This window comes from Rana temporaria, chromosome 4 (genome assembly GCF_905171775.1).
Source record: "Rana temporaria chromosome 4, aRanTem1.1, whole genome shotgun sequence".
Taxonomy (NCBI): domain Eukaryota; kingdom Metazoa; phylum Chordata; class Amphibia; order Anura; family Ranidae; genus Rana; species Rana temporaria.
Genome location: NC_053492.1, coordinates 342,628,405 through 342,649,537, shown reverse-complemented (window position 1 = coordinate 342,649,537; position 21,133 = coordinate 342,628,405). Strand labels below are relative to the sequence as shown.

At 41.3% G+C, this 21,133-nt stretch overlaps 1 protein-coding gene across 2 annotated transcripts in view; it reads right to left on the bottom strand.

Annotated features, from left to right (window-relative positions):
- HEATR5B (HEAT repeat containing 5B) overlaps positions 1–21,133 on the bottom strand; it is a 110,447-nt gene that overhangs the window by 74,629 nt on the left and 14,685 nt on the right. The window contains exons 4-13 of one of the 2 annotated variants that reach the window (XM_040350796.1): positions 18,646–18,754; positions 17,785–17,934; positions 13,256–13,427; positions 6,682–6,839; positions 3,850–4,099; positions 3,557–3,712; positions 3,196–3,446; positions 2,077–2,188; positions 958–1,110; positions 514–613 (exon numbers count right to left, since the gene is read on the bottom strand). In XM_040350796.1, coding sequence (XP_040206730.1) covers positions 514–613; positions 958–1,110; positions 2,077–2,188; positions 3,196–3,446; positions 3,557–3,712; positions 3,850–4,099; positions 6,682–6,839; positions 13,256–13,427; positions 17,785–17,934; positions 18,646–18,754 — 1,611 coding nt within the window. The remainder of the gene's footprint in view (positions 1–513; positions 614–957; positions 1,111–2,076; positions 2,189–3,195; positions 3,447–3,556; positions 3,713–3,849; positions 4,100–6,681; positions 6,840–13,255; positions 13,428–17,784; positions 17,935–18,645; positions 18,755–21,133) is intronic. The other variant, XM_040350797.1, reaches the window with a different exon arrangement.

The following is a 21,133-nucleotide window of genomic DNA, read 5'->3' as shown; positions in this document are numbered from 1 at the left end:
AAGAAATTGGGGTAGAAATTGTCCCTGGTATAGTAAGGCAGTAAAAACAAAAGTTCGAAGCTTTCGTCACTTTCATAAAAACTAATTTTTCTTTCCATTTCGATTGGAGACAGTACAGGAAGAGAGTAGAAATCTCCCCAACAGAGACACAGCAATACAAACATTACTTGTCTATCCAAAACTAAATAAAAGGTCTTGGCTGGAGTTGAGTTTTCAGTCTCCGGTTTCCAGAAAATGGGAAGGGAACTTGTCTTTCTATCTGTGTCAGGGGCATGGGCAGGACTGGTCTCAGCTACAGGCTTGCCACCACCGTGTGGACAGAGGATAGACCTTTGCCAAGACCAAAGACAACACAGAAAGCCCAGTACTGATCAAGCTCTGCTCCACGCCACCCAAAACAGAAAATGATCATATTCTATTTTGAGTTACCGTAAGTTTGTCTTCAAGACTCGGGTAGCTGAAGCTTACATTATGAAACATAGAAAACACAATTCAGAATGAAATACTACTCACTGAGACATCATCGTCATAGCACATTCAATGGGTGTCATCAGTTTCCTAATCACATCCTCTGTCAGCAGTTCAGGACAATGAGCCACAAAGCTACGCATAGCTGGAGAGGGGTAATTAAAATAATGTCAGGAAGACAAAATGCACAAACTTTGGATTAAAAAAAAACATTTCAACAATGCTGACTAAATCACATTTAGTAAAGCTGCAAAAGAATAAACCTGCTCCTACAAAAACAGCTTTGAGACTTATTTTAATGTATTTATCATAGAATGCTGGTTAAACAAACCATGACAAACTCCCTGTTAACACCACACATTAAAAAAACTTAAAATATAAAAAATGAATTTCATGATAAAAAGCAGAAGAACTACTAAACAAACAGAAGCTAAAGTAGTTTAAATAAATGAGAAAATGAGTTATAATCATTTTATAATAGATTCTTACCACAAAGGGCTCCAGCGCGACCTTCCAGAGTCACCTGCCAAGTAAAAGCATCTCCTTTGGCTTTTTCAGCCTCCAGCTCCTTCAGGGAACGTGGAAATACATTTCTCCACAGCAGAAGCATCTTAGGAAGATGATAGCGCACAACCGAGGGACCTGTTTGTTAGCAGTGAATCACATAATTTGATTTAATAATTTCTAACAAAATTGCAAATTTTAGGAAGCAAGAAGCAGATTCATTTGGCACAACCTTGTCAGTTGTCAGCAGCAATAGCACTGACAGGCCCTCTGCTAGGATTATATGATGTATATACTATATGCCATTTTCTAAGATAGTTCTTATAAATACCGTTTTTCTTATCCCCGATCATCGGACACGTGACCGTCCAAGGCTGTCTTTCTCCGCTGTATGTATTTCAGAAGGAGGGGCTAAGCTCTACCTCCGACGTCTGCCGGGAGGTCAAGTGATCTCCCTCTGTAATACAAACATTGGCGAAAGACAGCACCGGGCGGTCACATGACACCACCCGGCAGACATCAGAGGAAGAGCTCAGCGCTCCCTCTGGAATACATACAGCTCCAAGTGGTCACATCACCGCTGATCAGGAAAAACTGTATTTATAAGAAGTCTTTTAGAACATGGCATATAGTATATACACATATCATATAATCCTAGCAGAGGAACACCCAGTGATTGGGAGCAGTAATTTGTGAGCTGCACAGAACCGTGATAGAAAAGGAGGGGAGGGGCAGCTCACACACAGGCAGAGAGGGGAGGGGGACACAGGAGCAGAGAGGAGAGCTGCAGATAGCATGCTGCGGATGAAGGAGGCACGTAAACTGACCACTGTGTCAGGGCTCAGCAGCCATGACACAACCGTGGTCAGTTTACATAGGAGGGCAAAAACTGGCAGGATCAACCAGGTATTACATGTGTTACAGGGGGCCAAATTACACAGCACAAGTACTGTGCTGTATAAAATGCTTTAAAGAAACAGGATCAATATATATTTTTTTTTTTTAAGTTAACAAATGCTTTAAACATGCAAGCAAGGAAGATGCAAATAAATAGGCATTACATTGGTTCGCTAAAAGACCCATTTATTGTGAATGATCTGATACCTAATGTCATTAGAGCTCCAAGCAGTAGCCAGCCAGCCTGAGTTCGCTGCAGGGACAGTCTGCTATTTTGTGACGCTGTACGTAGTAAGTCCTCCGCTATACTGACAACCATCTGTAAAAGAAAAAGTCAAGATTTCAATAAAGATGCTATATAGTTATGATTTAATAAATGTATATCAGACTTTTTTTTTTTTTACAGCTCTCCCAATAGAACAACGTACATATAGTAATTTGTTCCATGTTTCTAAGAGCTTTCCAACCTTAGTTATTAGTATCGACCTGCCCCACCCCCGCCTTCCATGGCCGATCTGACAACAGCTTCAAAAGGAGACGCTCAATTCATAGCCACAGCTTGTCTCAGCTGTGAACACTTTCCGAGGACAACAAACGGGAAGAGGAATGCAAAGGGCAATTCCACTTGCCATTGCTTGTCAGAAGTTCAATCCCAAGTGGTGACTAAACTGTAGTACTAAAAATTTTAATTCAAGGTCACAGAACTTACACTAAGGCAGCCAGCAGTCAAATTCCAAAGAATAATGCCGTGTACACACGATCATTTTTCGGCATGAAAAAAAACGTAATTTAAAATCATTGTGTGTTTCTGAAAAACGACAAAAAAATTCCGAACATGCTGCATTTTTTAACGTTGTTTTAAAAAAACTTCGTTTTTTCAGGTTGTAAAAAATGATCGTGTGTGGGCTAAAACGACGTTTTAAACCCGCGCATTCTCAGAAGCAAGTTATGAGATGGGAGCGCTCGTTCTGGTAAAACTACCGTTCATAGTGGTGTAAGCACATTCATCACGCTGTAACAGACAAAAAAGCGCGAATCGTCTTACCAACACAAAATCAGCTAAAGTAGCCCAAAGGCAAATAGAACTTCCCCTTTAGAGTGCCGTTGTACATGTTATATGTCACCGCGCTTTGTTCATCATTTTTTTAAAATGATGGTGTGTGGGCAACGTCGTTTTTAATGATGAAGTTGGAAAACAACGTTTTCTTTCATGCCGAAAAATGATCGTGTGTAGGCAGCAGTATTCTTTGCCAATGTGGAATATGAAAAAGGATGAATGGTAATACACTACCATGGATATTTGTACACATATCCTTTGCTTCATACCTTTCCTTTGGAGTGAGGGATACCCAAGGGACACTGGTGCACACCTCCAAGAAGGGCTGCCATTGCAAAGCTGTAGCCACTGACAGCTTCTGGGGAATTCTTTAGGTTGTTGAGCCTCTCTGCACATCGGTCAAGAAGTGGGGTCAACTGAAAAGGTAGAGCTACTGCAACACAGCGTAAACACCATGCAGCAGCAAGCCTGGCTGCCATACTGGGGTGAAGGAGGACAGAAGTCACAGTATCCTGTAAACCTACAGGTCAAAAAAACAAAAACAAACACCACAAAACATGGGATGTAAATATCGCTGCATAATATAAAATATATACATACGGTAGGTATACTTGGAGACTATGCGGTTACCTATTGAGGGGTCCTGTATGAGAGGAGATGCAGTGGAGTTTAAGCTTTGCACCAGACTGCCCAGCTCTTGCAGGGCACACACCATTACATGCTGACTAGCAGACACATCAGCAGTACCAACTTTATTCTCATTATTTGCATCATTAACAACGGCTTCTGTAAAATGAAAAAACAATTAAATCAGATTTTTTTTTTTAAATAAAATACATGAAAAAGCAATAGCATGTTTTTCTTAAAATATGTGAAAATTGGGAGTAGAACAAATCTAAAGAAGAATAAAACAGACATCTTACCAACAGATTTCATTTGTTTGCCGATTGCCTGGCAGATCTCTTTAGCGGCTGCATTTTGTGCCTTTTCACCAAGCAAACTGCCAACTGTGGCGCGTAGAATAAACGACACGCATCTTCGAGAATAGACAGCCTCTACATGCGTTTGGGTGGCTCGTGGATGCGAGACTAGATCAAGCACATGTGAAAGAAAAGTGGCAAAATTGCGCTCCAGCCACTGTCCTCCTAAAGTGGTGACAAGGACCACATATGCCTATAATGAAAAAAGAGGTTATGTTTTATCATCACTCGCTTCTCTGTTTAGCCGAAATTCAGATTCATTCCAATTCATCACCATCTTGCAAATTAAAATTGATAATAAAAGCCGAATATCACTGTAACCTATCTGTATTGTACTGGTGTGTTCAGCTATTTGTCTGCAGCTCAGCTTTAATGTCCCAAATACTGACAACTTTAAAAATGTATTTTTAGTTTAGAGAAATTATCAGAGGACCAATCAATAGCACCTTCCATTATTCAACGATATGGTCACACAGATATTTGAAAAAGCAAAAATGGATGCGTGTTTTTGACACGTTCCAATGCATTTTTTAATGCTTTTCTGGATGCATTCCAGATGCCTTTTTTTTCTTCTTATGCAGTTTTTGTGTTTTTGATGCATTCTGGTGCATTTTTTATGCATTTTACGGCATTCCATTGCAGGAAAAATGCAGCATTTTCTACTTTTCTTCTGGAACGCCCTGAACCTGACTGCACTGGTGTGAACAAGGTCATTGGAGACCTTATAACCTACTGTCCATGCAGCTTTGATGCAGACAAAAAATTCACTGGACTGCATGTGGTGTGAATTGGCTTTTAGAAATGACAAACATGGCTCATATTGCAGACAATTCCTTTTCAGTCCCAAATCAAGGGATATATTATTGATTCTGTAAATAACAGGGCATCCAAAGAATTTCAGGGGCTCAGCATTCCCCTTTCAATATGGTTACAAAAGACACAACAAGTGTAGGTAAAACATATAGATAAACACATATAATGTTTTATATCCATCTATTATTCAAGTACAGACTCCTGAACAGTTTTCAGACTGTCCACTAGATGGACTAAGGACCCTGTTGAACATGAAAGGATACAAATACAAACTTGATTAAGGCCCCTTTCACACTGAGGCGCATTTCAGGCTTTTTAGCGCTAAAATATTGCATAAAAAAACGCCTGAAATGATCCTGCCCCAGCATTCTTAATGTGAAAGCCTTAGGGCTTTCACACCGAGGCGATGCGCTGGCGGGAGGAAAAAAAAAAATCTACTGCAAGCAGCATCTTTGGATCGGTATAGGAGCGGGGTGTTTACCGCTTCTTCCCATTGAAATCAATGGGAAACCGCGGTAATACCACCGGCAATGCACCTCTGTGGGCGGTATTATTCTTCCATTGATTATGGAAGAATGGGCTGCCTTAAAGCGGAGGTTCACCCATAGAGAACACATTTTCCCCTTAGCTTCATGCTCGTTTTGTCTAGGGGAATTGGCTAGTTGTTTTAAAATATGACCTGTACTTACCGTTTACGAGATGCATCTTCTCCGCCGCTTCCGGGTATGGGCTGCGGGACTGGGCGTTCCTTCTTGATTGACAGTCTTCCGAGAGGCTTCCTACGGTCGCATCCATCGCGTCACGATTTTCCAAAAGAAGCCGAACGTCGGTGCGCAGGCGCAGTATAGAGCCGCACCGACGTTCGGCTTCTTTCGGCTACTAGTGACGCGATGGATGCGACCGTCGGAAGCCTCTCGGAAGACTGTCAATCAAGAAGGAACGCCCGCTCCCGAAGACCCATACCCGGAAGCCGACGGAGAAGATGCATCTCGAAAACGGTAAGTACGGCTCATATTTTAAAACAAATAGCCGATTCCCCTAGACAAAACAAGCATGAAGCTAAGGGGAAAAGAGAAAAAAAAAAACGAATTGGGTGAACTCCCGCTTTAAGTCAGGCTGTGGCCCAGAAGTTGATTGACAGCATGCACAGGGAGCAAATTGCAGACGTTTTGAAAAAAAAAAAAAGGGTCAACACTGAAAATATTGATAATTTGCGTAAACTTAATGTAATTGCCAAAAAAATCTTTTGACACTTATGAAACGCTTGTAATTATACTTCAGTATACCATAGTACCATCTGACAAAAATATCTAAAAACACTGAAGAAGCAGACTTTGTGAAAATTAATATTTGTGTCACTCAAGACTTTTGGCCGCGGCTGTATGGTGAACAAATCATTTCGATTTTTCAGGAGTCGCGTGGAAAATTTTCAGCCAGACAGTGACTGCATCCAATCAGCTGGCTGTCAGAAGATTCTTTTACCCACGCTGTTTAGCCTGGATGAAGAAAAATCTGTCTGATTTCTCTTGTTTAGATTGCGAGCTGAATGGGAGAAATCTATACATGTATGGATGACCTTATCAGAAATATCTTCTATATAAACCTATTAAAGCCAAAGAGGTTTTTCACACCATCACTTTATTAATTTACTTACTGTTTTTTCTCCAAAAACAGTAAACTATCACAAAATGACACAATTATTTTTAGCTGGGAAGGCAGCCTGAAAACTGTGCGTCTAAACAAATAACCCCACATCTGTATGCCTAGGTGATGCATTGCCAGTGTAAATATTGCTGCCTATGTAGAAAAGTTAGAGCAATAAAGGGAAAAATTTGCCTAAAATGAACAGTCATGTTCAAGAATTTTTTTAAAAAGTGAAAATACAGAACAAAAACCATTATGACTAGTTATTGTTATTAAACACCAAAGTTAGAAAAAATAAAAAAATAAAAAAAGACTCACCTGTGTCACACCAACTCTTACTTCCCGACTGATTGACCCTCCTCCCTTCAGCATTTCTCCTCCACTCTTTAGAAACCCAGATCCTCCCCGCAGAAACCCTGTAGCCATGAGTTCCAGCACCTCTTCTAAGGTGGCTTTCTTCACATTCTGACGCATAACTTTAATTACAAAATAAACAAATGTATGTGAACAGTGGTGGTAATGACGCCACATAAATATGCGAGGTTACAGATAACCGATTATTGTATAATACTAAATGCTGAAAGAACAAAAACAATATCCTAACAGAATCAAAGACAGAATAGTGCTAAGGGCTGGGAAAAAAAAAAAATTTGATGTAAAAATCGATTCATAAAAAAAAAAAAAAAATTTTTAGATAGATATTTTTTTCCCCCCCAGGACAGGCGCCGATACCGCGCCAGTCCTGAGAGCTGCGGACAGGAGTTTTTAGTTGAGGCTGCGACTTCGCCTAAAAACTCATGCCCGCAGCTCCTCAGGACCGGCGCAGTGTCCATCAAAAAAAAAACTTGATTCGAATCGTAAATTATATAGACATATTATATATATATATATATATATATATCACCTGGCTCCAATAGTGCTTGACAGTTTATTAATCTGATTTAAATGTTTCCAAGTCATTATGTAGGTGCCCCACGCTTCACTTATACTGGACAGGGGTTTTAGCCACAGTTAACAGGGCGTTTCAGACTATCATACCTACAGACCCAAAACCGTGCATACAAGGGATGTTGGATGACATTCCCATGGAAGATAATTCTTAACAGGCCATAACTAGGGAACAGTTAAGGCCCACAAGCTGATTCTTATGCCGCGTACACACGATCATTTTTCGGCATGAAAAAAACGCGACGTTTTTCGGCATGTAGAAAAAACAAAACGTTTTTCCAACTTCATCATTAAAACAACGTTGCCCACACACCATTGTTTTTAAAAAATGCTCTAGCAAAGCGCGGTGACATACAACACATGCGACGGCACTATAAAGAGGAAGTTCCATGCGGATGACTTAGCTGATTTTGTGTTAGTAAAAGACGATTCACACTTTTCTGTCTGTTACAGCGTGATGAATGTGCTTACTCCATTATGAACAGTAGTTTTACCAGAACGAGCGCTCCCATCTCATAACTTGCTTCTGAGCATGCGCAGGGTTTTAACGTCAATTTAGCCCACACACGATCTTTTTTTACAACCCGAAAAACGACATCGTTTAAAACGTTGTTAAAAAATGCAGCATGTTCAAAAAAAAAAAATTGTCGTTTTCAGAACCTGAAAAATGATGTGAAGCCCACACACGATCATTTTATATGACATAATGCCGAAAAATTATCGTGTGTACGCGGCATTAGACATTGGAAGGCTGGTGAGCCACCAACGGTGAGGGAATGGATTGCCCAAATGGGTGACACCATACGATTGGAGAAATATATCTATCAACATAGGGGTCGGAACGGGGAAGTTTGACAGACTGTGGGCACCTTGACTAGATACCCCCGGCATGTCTCCAGTTGATCTGGTGATGGATCGGCTGTTGAGGTAGAGGGGTGGGTGAGTGATGAAAACACCAGGAGGGTGGAGAATATGACTCACTTATGGTATAAGTGTCTCATCATGGGGCGGGCTTCTGAAATGAGCAGTCCCGGTGAAAGTATTGCCTGAATTTTTGTTCTATGTATGGTAGCAGGTGTTATGCCGCGTACACACGATCATTTTTCGGATTGTAAAAAAAAACAATTATTAAAAATGTAATTTAAAACGATCGTGTGTGGGCTTCAGAGCATTTTTCGGGTTCTGAAAAACGGCCCAATTTTTTTTCGAACCTGCTATATTTTTTCATGACGTATTAAACATTCTCGTTTTTCGGGTTGTAAAAAAATGATTGTGTGTGGGCTTTAACGACGTGAAAAATCCCACGCATGCTCAGAAGCAAGTTATGAGACGGGAGCGCTCGTTCTGGTAAAACTACCGTTCGTAATGGAGTAAGCACATTCATCACGCTGTAACAGACAGAAAAGCGCAAATCGTCTTTTACTAACACGAAATCAGCAAAAGCAGCCCAAAGGTTGGCGTCATCCGCATGGAACTTCCCCTTTATAGTGCTGTCGTACATGTTGTACGTCACCGCGCTTTGCTAGAGCATTTTTTTTCCATGATCGTGTGTAGGCAAGGCCGTTTTAATGATGAAGTTGAAAAAAGAAGTTGAAAAAAGCCTGAAAACTTTGTTTTTTACAACCCGAAAAATGATCGTGTGTACGCGGCATTAGGAGTACTGCCGTTATATCCCTCTTGCAATGCAGATAGCGTTGTATGACTAATTGTGTGCCCTGTATGGGAGAGCTGTGAAATGTTTCCCTTTTGCCCTGCTGTGTATTTCTTTACGTTCCAACTTTTTGTTTTGTATTTTATTTCTTTTTTTTTTCAATAATACTTCTTTGGATTTAAAAAAAAAAAAAAATGTTTCCAAGTCTGTAGTGTACTGATAAATGTTACAGATGGTATACAAACTTATTTTGGGCACGGCCTCATGGAATACTTATGTGCACTACAAGCACTGTTGAGAACGTGACAATAACTTTGCAGCTCTCTAGTTTAAACGTTTTTCTGTCAGGTTTTTACCAACACTGAGAATTTTTTTATATTTATATTAGAGCTGCACGATTCTGGCTAAAATTAGAATCACAATTTTTTTGCTTAGAATAAAGATCACGATTCTCGCGGTGTACCACCTTCTTTCACATTATACAAAAAAAATTGGGATAACTTTGCAGTTTAGTTTTTTTTTTATTCATTAAAGTGTATTTTTTTTTAAAATTGCATTTGAAAAACCGCTGCACAAATACGGTGTGACATAAAATATTGCAAAAATCACAAAATTTTATTCTCTAGGGTCTCTGCTAAAAAAATAAATAAAAAAAAAAATCATGTTTGGGTGTTCCAAGTAATTTTCTAGCAGAAAATAATGACTTTTTACTTGTAAGGAACAAAATGTCAGAAAAGGTTTGGTCTTTAAAGCGGATGTCCGCTGAAAAAAAAAAAAATATTAAAAGCCAGCAGCTACAAATACTGCAGCTGCTGACTTGGAGTCCAGCGCCGTCCGCAGCAGAGGACGAGTGATCGCTCGTCACTCTGCTGCCCCCCACCCCCGCCATCTTCGGTGAGGGAACCCGGAAGTGAAGCGCATATATACTGTATATATGTTTTGCTGTTGTAGACTTGTGTCATGACTATCAATATTTTTCTATAGATGTTCTTTTCTCTAAATAATATTCCTGGAGAAGCGGATAGCACCTATATCCAAATAAGAGCAAGCTTTTTAGTGCCAGTAAGATCGCACAATAGTGTGTGTTTTTTATTGAATTGATGTAATAAAACAGTGTTTTTAATAAAATGTATGCGTTGATGTCTATGGTAGTACCATCAAAGTCTCAAATACTCGAGTCACCTTTTTGCGCCTGAAGTTTAACATGGGAGTCTACGGAAGGGGTGCCTGGCTTTGAAAAATCAGTGCTCCCCAGCCGTAGGTCCCTCAGACAACAAACGTTGCATACTTGTAGAGGAAAAAGGGGGCTACATGTGTGCCAAGTTCCGGGTGCAGGGGACCTACGACCAGCAATGGGTCCCCAAAGTCACAGGAGAAATTACCGTTTAACATGGGAGTCTATGAAAGGGGTGCTCGGCTTTGAAAAATCGGTGCTCCACGGCCGTAGGTCCCCTTAGACAACAAACTTCGCACACTGGAAGAGTGGGGCATCAGGTCCCCAAAGTCCAGGAGATCAGGAGCAAAAAGGTGACTCGAGTATAAGCCGAGGGGGGTATTTTCAGCACAAAAAAATTAAAAAAAATGTGCTGAAAAACTTGGCTTATGCCGCGTACACACCATCACTTTATGTGATGAAAAAAACCGACGTTTTTAAAAACGTCACTTTAAATGACCGTGTGTGGGGGAAAACGTCGTTTTATGTCTTCTGAAAAACGACAAAAAAAAATTGAAGCATGCTTCAATTTTATGTGTCGTTTTTCAAAACGTCGTTTTTTACTTCACAGAAATTGACGTGTCTAGCAAAAAACGTTGTTTAAAACAAAGTTTTTACACCCGCGCATGCCCAGAAGCTAGTTATGAAGCGAGCTTCAATGGAAAAACGTGGTGAACGTAACCTCGCTGTGCTAGAACATTGTGAGAAAAACGATGGTGTGTAGGCAACTTCGTCTTTGAAAATTGAAGTTTCAAAAACTTTGTTTTTTACTTCACAGAAAATGTCGTTTTTTTTCCATCACATAAAGTGATGGTGTGTATGCGGCATTATACTCGAGTATATATGTATCTATCTATCTATCTATGTACCAGGGCTTGAAGAGTATTATGGCTTATTTTATTGCCATTTGGTTTGATAACCTAATGTTCAGAAGTTGTAAATCTTTAAAATAAAAATTGTTTGAGAATCGTGATCTTTATTCTAAGCAAAAGAATTGTGATTCTCATTTTTCCCAGAATCGTGTATCTATCTTTATCTTATCGTGCATGGACGGACACAGCTCCTTAAGTCTTGACAAGTGGGTTATGTTACCTGTTTACAGGAGAGGACTAGGCAGAAACATGTTAGATCATTAAATACATGTTACATTAACAGAGTTGAACAGCCCCGCCCAGGGGGCGGTCCCTCCAGACATAACCCTCCTCACTGCAGCTGCAGCCTCAGTTTCGTTCTGCCTAGCAAGGAGAAGGACGTATGGCTCCCTTTGGGCCCAGCGCCCTGAGGAGAAATTTTCTTTTATTTTAATTTTTTCTTAAAGAATCTTCTTTCAACTGTCGGCTGAGAGACAGGCTGGATATTATAGATCCCTGTAGTCTTCTCAGTCCGACCAGCATGCGTGGGCACACCTTTGCAAAGAGGCTTGGTCTGCCACGCCATACCTCATGACTCCTGAGGTGGCCGGTGAGCTTTGCTCCGAGGTCCACATATGACTGGGCTGTGGTGTTGTCTCACTCACAGTGGACCGGGCCGACAGCTACCTCCGGTGCAGTTGTAGGTCTGTCAGGAATGCGTCAGCCAATCCTCGCTCGGAGGCAAGTACAGTCCCTCCCGCTTAGGTGGGTTGGTACGGCTGGGCATTCCTGGGGTTTGGGGGTCCTCTTCTCCTCTCTCCCCTGCTCCTTTCCCTCTGCTGCATTGCAAACATTTGCCGCTGTCGGGGGGCCTTCCTGAATAACCCACTTGTCCACGGACGTACTCGGGGTCCATCGGCCTGCTGTTTTTACAGCTTGGTGGATCAAAAAAATTAGCTTAGAGCACCGTTTGGTGGCAGATTTCAGCCTTGGCTGTGTTTTTTCAGTGGCCTTTCTGCGGCCGTTCCCTGGTGGGTACCTTTTTTGTGAAGGGGGCTTGTCCTATACCTTCCCCCCTTGGCCCATCTCTTCCCCCATGAGTTTTGACTCTGGCGCTCTCGGTTCTTCGGGAATCTTCCTTTTGGAGACATCAGAGAGATTTTCTCTTGACACTATCTCAGAAGTGGCCCCTTTAAGTGGCCTTTACCCCTGTTAGAGGGGTTTCTGAGTTGGGGCTCTTGTCTTGCAAGCCGCCATGTTTGATCCTTCATAGCCTTAGGAGGTGGTGCGTCTGCGACCTTCCCTTCTTCCGAAGGTGGTTTCGGCTTTTTCGCCGGAATAAGGACATTGTTTCTCACATCCTTCTGTCCTCGGCCGCCGCATCCTACGGAGGTTGTCTTTCATAATTTAGGCGTGGTACGGGCTTTTGCGGGTGTACTAGCCTGCTACGGCTCCGTTTCGGAAGATCTGACTCTTTTGTGTCGGTGTCTGGTCCACAAAAGGGACTGGCAATCTTGTTGCCCACCATTTCTCGGTGGATCAGGTAGGCTGTCATACAGGCCTATGTTCTTAAGGGGCGGGCCCCCCTTTTCCGGTTTGACAGCATGCGTCGGTCTCAGGTGTGCGAGGCGGCGACTTGGTCGTTTGTTCACATTCTTTCCAGAATTTACATGGTTGCTGTGAGTGCATCTTCTGATGCTTCTTTTGGCCGCTAGTTTTTTTGCAGGCGGTTGCTTGTTTTGGGGTGAAGTTAAGATTGGTTTTACGGATATATTTCCCACCCCTCGTTTTGACACTGCTTGGGGACGTCCCACTTGTCAAGACTTAAGGAGCTGTGTCCGTCCATGGACGATAAGAGAAAATAGTATTTTTTTGTACTCACCGTAAAATCCTTTTCTCTGACGTCCATGGACGGACAGAGCTCCCACCCCTCCTTTTTAGTTTTCTACTGCTTGTTACAAACTGAGGCTGCAGCTGCAGTGAGGAGGGTTATGTCTGGAGGGACCGCCCCCTGGGCGGGCTGTTCAACTCTGTTAATGTAACATGTATTTAATGATCTAACATGTTTCTGCCTAGTCCTCTCCTGTAAACAGGGAACATAACCCACTTGTCAAAAAAACAAAAGAATACCATTTGCTGTTATGGACAAAGTTTGCCCTTTATAAGCGGACTACTGCAATAATTACATACTGATTTTAGTTAGTAGAGAAAGATTTTAATAAAACCTACCTGCTGCCTGTTTTGGCATTAATGCAGTTGCCATAACAGTTCCCAGGAGTTTAGAGACTGCAACTCTGACTCCATAGTTGGAGCCTTCCAGGGCCTTGAAACAGAGTGTTGCAACATTCTCGAGCTCTGCTGTCCACATAAATACTGCTTCACTCTGAAGCTCCAAAAGGCACTGTAGGAAGAGAATTTATAGATTCATATCATAAGCTTTCTTTCCACACATATTACAAAGATGCAACACATTTAAAAAACAGAAAAAAATATATATACACTCCTTTCACAGATAAATAGTTAGGTTGAAAAAAAAGACACTAGTCCATCAGAAAAAGTAAAAAAATAACAAGCAGATAAAAAAGCCTTTGTATACACGTCCTATACCCATAGTTGATCCAGAAGAAGGCAAAAAAATAAAACCAACAATAAAGCATTGTCTAATTCATCCCAATAGGGATTCAACTACCCCTGGTGTTAATACTTCCAAAAATTTGTATCCAGTTATATTGCGTGCATTTAGGAATGCATACAGCTTTTTTTTCAAACAATCTACTGAGCTGGCCAGAACTAGTTCTTGAGGGAAAGGAGGAATATAACTCAATATTAATATGGTGGACTCCCCCTTTTTTAATTTCCATGAATCTTAATGTTTGTCAAGCATGTTAAGTACCAGTGATTGCTCAGTCAGAGATTGGCACCATGTTAAAGGTGTAGTTTTTGTATATGGAATTAGGTGTATGTAAACATGTTTTGTATGCAACATTAAAATTATTCATATTTCCACCATTTATGTTCTTTGTCATCATGAGCTTCATCTAAAGTCCCACCTACCCCCCATATGCATCACTGCGGTTTACCGCCTCAGTGTGGCGTTTTCCGTTCTAGTTCTTGAGGGAGTCTATTCCACATTTTTACAGCCCTTACTGTGAAGAAGACTTTCTGTATGTAAAGGTTAAATCTCTTTCTCCAGACGTAAAGAGTGCCCTCGTCTCCTCTCATGACCCACAAAGTTCACCATTTGGACTACTTATGTATTTATACATGTTGATCATACCCCGCCCCCCCCTTAATCTCCTCTTCTCAAGAGAGAATAAACTCAGTTCAGATAATCTTTCCTTATAGCGGAACTCCTCCATGCCTCTCATCAGTTTGGTTGCTCTTCTCTGCACTTTCTCCAATTCTTGGATATCCTTTTTGTGAACTGGTGGACAACATTGAATTGCATATTCCAGATGAGGTCTTACTAATGATTTGTATAGGGGTACAATGATATTGCTCTTCTTTTATTAAACTCTCCAGTATCTTCCCAACTATAAAAGCTAAACTATCAGCAGGTCTGTAGTAACCTAGTAAAGACTTTGGGGGTGATTCAGAAAGAGTTAGGCCGGCGTATCAGTAGATACACCGACCTAACTCGGAATCTGCGCTGTCCTAAGTTTAAGTGTATTCTCAAACAGAGATACACTTAAACCTATCTAAGATACGACGGCTTGCGCCGTCGTATCTTAGGGTGCAATATTTAGGCTGGCCGCTAGGTGGCGCTTCCATTGAGTTCGGCGTATAATATGTAAATCACTAGATACGCCTATTCACGAACGTACGCCCGGCCGACGCAGTACAGATACGCTGTTTACGTAAAGCATTTTTAGGCGTATAGTTATTCCATCAAATAGCTGCATTAGTAATGTTAAGTATGGCCGTCGGTACCGCGCCAAAATTTGAACATTTTACGTCGTTTGCGTAAGTCGTCCGTGAATAGGGCTGGAGGTAATTTACGTCCACGTTGAAACCAATACGTCCGTGCGGCGTACTTAGCCGCAATGCACACTGGGATATGTACACGGACGGCACATGCGCCGTTCCTAAAAAACGTCAATCACGTCAGGTCAACCCATATTAGCATAAAACATGCCCCCTCAGCAGAATTTGAATTAGGCGCGCTTACGCCCACTGCATTTACGCTACGCCGCCGTAACTTAGCAGGCAAGTACTTTGTGAATCATGTACTTGCCTCGCTAACTTACGGCTGCGTAGTGTAAACACGATACACTACGCCGCCTCAAAGTTAGGGCGGGCTTTCTGAATCCAGCTATTTGATTCCTTTTTAAATATAGGCACCACATTGGCCTTACATCAATCCAGCGGTACCATGCCAGTCATTTAAGTGTCTCTAAAAATTAAAAACAATGAGGTAGATTTACTAAAGCTATTGCACTCAGAATTCGGTGCAGCTGTGCATGGTAGCCAGTTTCTCACCTAAACTTGTTCAATTAAACTTTGGCAATAAAACCTGGAAGCTGATTGGTTTCTATGCAGAAGTGAGCCCGATTTTGCACTCTCCAGCTTTAGAAAAACAAACCCCACTGTCTTTGATACAACAGAGCTCTTTAAAGGGGTGGTTCCACCTAAAACTCATTTCTAGCAATATATTCGTAAGACCCGTTACACTGCGGGTAGGCTGGCTTCTTTTTTTTTTTCCCCGTACATACCGAGATCTCGGGGGTCTCGTCCCTAGGCGGTGGGCGTTCCTATTTGATTGACGTTCCTCGGACGGGCGCATACGTGACGTCACGACTTTCCGAAAGAAGCCGAACGTCGCCGCGCAGGCGCCGTATAGAGTCGGCTCTATACGGCACCTGCGCGGCGACGTTCGGCTTCTTTCGGAAAGTCGTGACGTCACGTATGCGCCCGTCCGAGGAACGTCAATCAAATAGGAACGCCCACCGCCTAGGGACGAGACCCCCGAGATCTCGGTATGTACGGGGAAAAAAAAAAAGACACTGCGGGTAGGCTGGCTTAACGGGTCTTACGAATATATTGCTAGAAATGAGTTTTAGGTGGAACCACCCCTTTAAGGGTACTTGGACATAAGCTATCTGGTCAAGGTGCTTTATTCACCTTTATTTTGTCTAAACATTTCAGGACCATGACAATTTGAATTTCTTTGCCATTGTGGAGCATTTAGGGCTATGTCAATACTATCCCCATTGAGGACTTGAACTTGCCCATTTTCCTTTCCCCTTTAACACTGAAAAAAGGTATTTAATAAATTTGCCTTCTCTATGTCTACAGTAACCAACTAAAAATTATCATAGCCTACATACCAAGATGTGACCTTTTTACGGTTAATGTATTTGAATAATTTTTGGGGGGGTTTGTCCTACTCTCTTTTTCAAAATATTCAGCCTTGATTATCTTTTTACATATTCTGGTATATTCTTCTATTAACATTTAAATCATGATAGTGTTCTTTCATTTTAATATTTTTTTAACACATTCACATTTTGAGCATATTACATGTTACACCCATATTTAGGTTATATTTATTCATGTTCAGCACCCCCATAGCCGCTGTCACATTTTAAGATCTGTGTGACCGTGCATGGCTGTGCTGGGTCATTCATTCACAGGGATCTATGAATGAATAAACTACAAATCCAAATTGCCACTGTGTAGTTCAGTTTACTCCTAGTCCTTTCACACACCCTGCAGCTTTCAAGCTAAACGCCTATACAGAGGTACATGCAGAAAGCTGGTGGGAGCCTGACATTGCATCCACAATCAGTGGATCGTGCGTACAATACCTTGCAGGCCCCTGTAGAAAAAATAATAATTGTGCATTTTTTTACCTGCAAAAATATGTGCCTTTTTTTTGTTAAAGGTGAACTTGGTCTTCAAAGTATTTTAATGCTAGCAATACATATACTGTATGTATAAACAATTGAGCTACGTGACGATTTACTGAAAGCAGAATATAATATATAACCAACATTTACTATAGTAATAAAAGTGAAATAAAAAGAAAAAAGCAAAAAGCAGAAAAAAAACTTTAAAGTTATGGTTCACAAAATAATGCCTGTTAAACATAATTGATATTTATGTTTAACCCTAAAGCCCTGTCCACACGATCGGATATTTGATGGAATCTAATCCGATCGATTTTTTCGTTGGATATCTGATGAAGCCAACTTTCATCAGTCTTGCCTACACACCATCAGTCAAAAATCCAATCGTGTCCAAACGCGGTGACGTACAACACTACAATGAGCAGAAAAAAATGAAGTTCAATGCTTCAAAGCATACGTCGACTTGATTCTGAGCATGCGTGGATTTTTAACCGATGAAGTTCCATACAGACGATCAGATTTTTCTATCAGTTTTTTATCCATAGGAAAAATTTAAAACGCGTTCTATTTTTTTTTACACAGATGGAAATAAAACAGATGGGGCCCACACACGATCGGTTTGTCCGATGAAAACAGTCCATCGGTGGGTTTTCAGCGGACAAACCGATCGTGTGTACAGGGCTTGAGCGTACAAAACAGGTTAATTCTCACTTCCTCTAACAGAGTGAATATTTATTTAAAAAACTGACTTTTCTTTTGCAAATCTGCAGGCTATACAAATTCACTGTGGGCTAAAAGGGAAAGCATAAATTAAAAACTTTGTAAAAGCACGAGATAATGAAATCACAGGCAAAACTAGAATAAAGCGCATTTTGTTGTCCAAGACTTTGCAATAGAAGAGAATATTACCTTGGCTACAGCACATCGAACAGCCATGGATCTGTCTGTCAAAAAGGATCGAGTATTCTTATAAATGTCTCTGTGGCTGGAAGCTGCAGCTCCTCCTAGGCCATTTAGAACTTTCTGCAAACTCAGCAAGATTTCACTGCGACCCTGTGACTTGACAGAATAGAGACCATTCACTGATCATGTAGCAATACAGAAACGGCTCTTTTCACAGTGTCACTAAACCCACATCATAAGAACCTATTAATACATTCTGTACTACATGCTGTTTATATTCAATCACTATAAAATTTGCTTTCTGTATTCTGCAAAAAAAAAACCTGGTTGATCCTGCTGCTCTCTATCTCCACTTCTGTCCATGTCCCCAATTCAGCTAGGGCAGCTCTGCCCATGCTCAGTTTTTAGTGAGCATTTCTTCCCCATCACATCTGAGGAGCTCATGTGATTAGAGTAACATATGTGGGCGTAAACACAGTGGTAAATGACAGCTCAATCCCTTCCTTCTCCTCCATGCCAGCTTGCAGGGCCGGCTGTCAAAACAGCAGGCTCTTTGTATACTAAACCGTGTCTGCATCTAATTGAATCATGGGTGATGATCAGCCAACAATTTTCCGACCAAACCCTTTGATTTTTCAACTGAGAGATGTCAGGCAGGAAGCAGCTGAAAGAGCCACCTGAGGAATGGAGAGAATTTCAGCCTGTGCATCAGAATCATGTAAAATGGCCAGCTCTACTGAGGTTCTGCATGCCGAAAATCACACCTGAAGTCATATACCTTATAAACTGTCTACTGAAGCTGGCAGAGCCATTCTATTCTTTGCTCCCTACACAAATGATAGTGGCAAAGCTCAAAATGTCACTTACCTCAGCACTTTTTAGAGACTTCAGCAAATTATTTACAGTATCAGGAAAGACGCTTCCCAACATTCTGCCCATCTTTTCATAAAATGCTCCCACACATGCAACAGCAGCTCTGAAACACAGCAGAAAATAGCATGTATTTATTACTTTCATGAAAATACCGTATTCAAATATTTCAGTGTTTTAAACATAGCAGTGAATCCCTCAGATCAATCCTGGTCTCCCAAGTGGCTTACAGTCTTATGTCTCCAACACCATACACACATTCACACATACAAGGGCCAACGTACATGAAAGGCGACTAACCCATCAGAGAGCTTTGGGACTGTAGTAAAAAAACAAACACAACACAGGGTATTTTTTAAGAAACCCACATAAACACTTTATACTGTACATGCACACAGGGCCACTGGTGGGGGGCTTGGGTCCTCAATGTTGCAAATCTGCTGTGCTACCATCTAAGCTAACATACAGGCCAAGAAGCAAAGCAAATACAACTGGCATACTTTGTTAATGGTTAAAGTTGAACTCCAGGAATTCAGCCAGTTTGTAAAATGTGATGGAATACTAGGGGTTAAGTCAAATGAGGTGCATGCATGTCACCTTTAGCAAAGTTGTGTGTGTATTTGTGACTACTGTACCTAAAATCTGGGGGGCGACCAACTGATATAGTTTTGTAAAGGTCTAAAACAGAATTACGGTACCACTGTAGATGACAGATTCTTACATATGCACAGTGAAGTGGGGGGGGGGGGGGATCAGGTTATTTATGGTTGCAGTGCTAATAAAGAGAACGGGGGCTGGAAATAACCATTTGAGTTATTCTTTTATGTGCTACATATAGTCCCTGTGCATCGGTGGGTGTAACTGCATCAAACATTTTGGGTTCAAGTAGTTACATAGTTAGTCAGGTTGAAAAAAATAAAAAAAAAATAAAAAGAAGGACACAAGTCCATCCAGTCCATCTAATGCAATCAGGGGTATCTTTCTAATGCCACAAATTCAACTTAGCAGAGGTGTGATAAGTGCTATACAATATGAAAAGTCATGTAAGCCTTTGCATAGGCCAGTGTTTCTCAACTCCAGTCCTCGGGGCGCACCAACAGGTCTTGTTTTCAGGCTTTCCATTATTGTGCACAGGTGATTTGATCAGTTTCACTGCCTTAGTAATTACCACAGCAGTTTGATCTGAGGGAAATCCTGAAAACATGACCTGTTGGTGCGCCCCGAGGACTGGAGTTGAGAAACACTGGCATAGGCGATAGGGATACTATAGTAGGTGTAGCCAGTGCCTGTTCCCATAAGTCCTCAGTTAGGTGTCCTAAAGCCTGCTCCCAGCCTTTTTTGGTCTGTGCTTGTATTTTAGTGTACAAAAGCCCATATAATTGTGAAATAACGGCTCATGCACAGAGGGCATTAGAAAAAACGAGCTGCAAAGTCACTATCAATGCCAGGAAAAAAGCTGCTGTAAAAACGTGCTTTTAGTTGCTTTTTATATTCACGTTAATGCACGTTTAGCCGTGCTAGCTTTTAGCTGCATTTCTCTGCCTCTATTCAAAATCAATCAGGGCTGCAACTAACAAATATATTCATATTCGATTAGTCGGCCGATTATTGTTTCGACTAATAACCTTAACCACTTAAGGAACGCCTCCTGCAGATATACGTCGGCAGAATGGCACGGCTGGGCACAAGCACGTACCTGTATGTGCTCTTTAAGTGCCCAGCAGTGGGTCGCGGGCGCGCGCCCACGACCCGGTCCGAAGATCTGTGACCGCGGTACCCGATCGCCGCCGGAGTCCCGCGATCGGTCCCCGGAGCTGAAGAACGGGGAGAGCTGTAAACACAGCTTCCCCATTCTTCACAGAGGCAGCTTCATTGATCGTGTGTTCCCTAATATAGGGAAACACAATCAATGACTTCACACGTCCAGCCCCGCCCCCCTAATGTTAGAAAAACATATGACGTCACATATAACCCCTACAGCGCCCCCTAGTGGTTAACTCCTAAACTGCACTGTCATTTTCACAGTAAACAATGCATTTTTATAGCATTTTTTGCTGTGAAAATGACAATGGTCCCAAAAATGTGTCAAAATTGTCCGATGTGTCTGCCATAATGTCGCAGTCATGAAAAAAAAACGCTGATCGCCGCCATTAGTAGTAAAAAAAAAATGTTTCTTTTATAAAAATGCAATAAAAAAAACTATCTCCTATTTTGTAAACGCTATAAATTTTGCGCAAAGCAATCGATCAACGCTTATTGCAATTTTTTTACCAAAAATAGGTAGAAGAATATGTATCGGCCTAAACTGAGGAAAAAAAAAAAAAAGGTTTTATATCTTTTTGGGGATATTTATTATAGCAAAAAGTAAAAAAAAAAAAGTTTTCAAAATTGTCGCTCTATTTTGTCGCAAAAAATAAAAACCGCAGATGTGATCAAATACCACCAAAAGAAAGCTCTATTTGTGGGGAAAAAAGGACGGCAATTT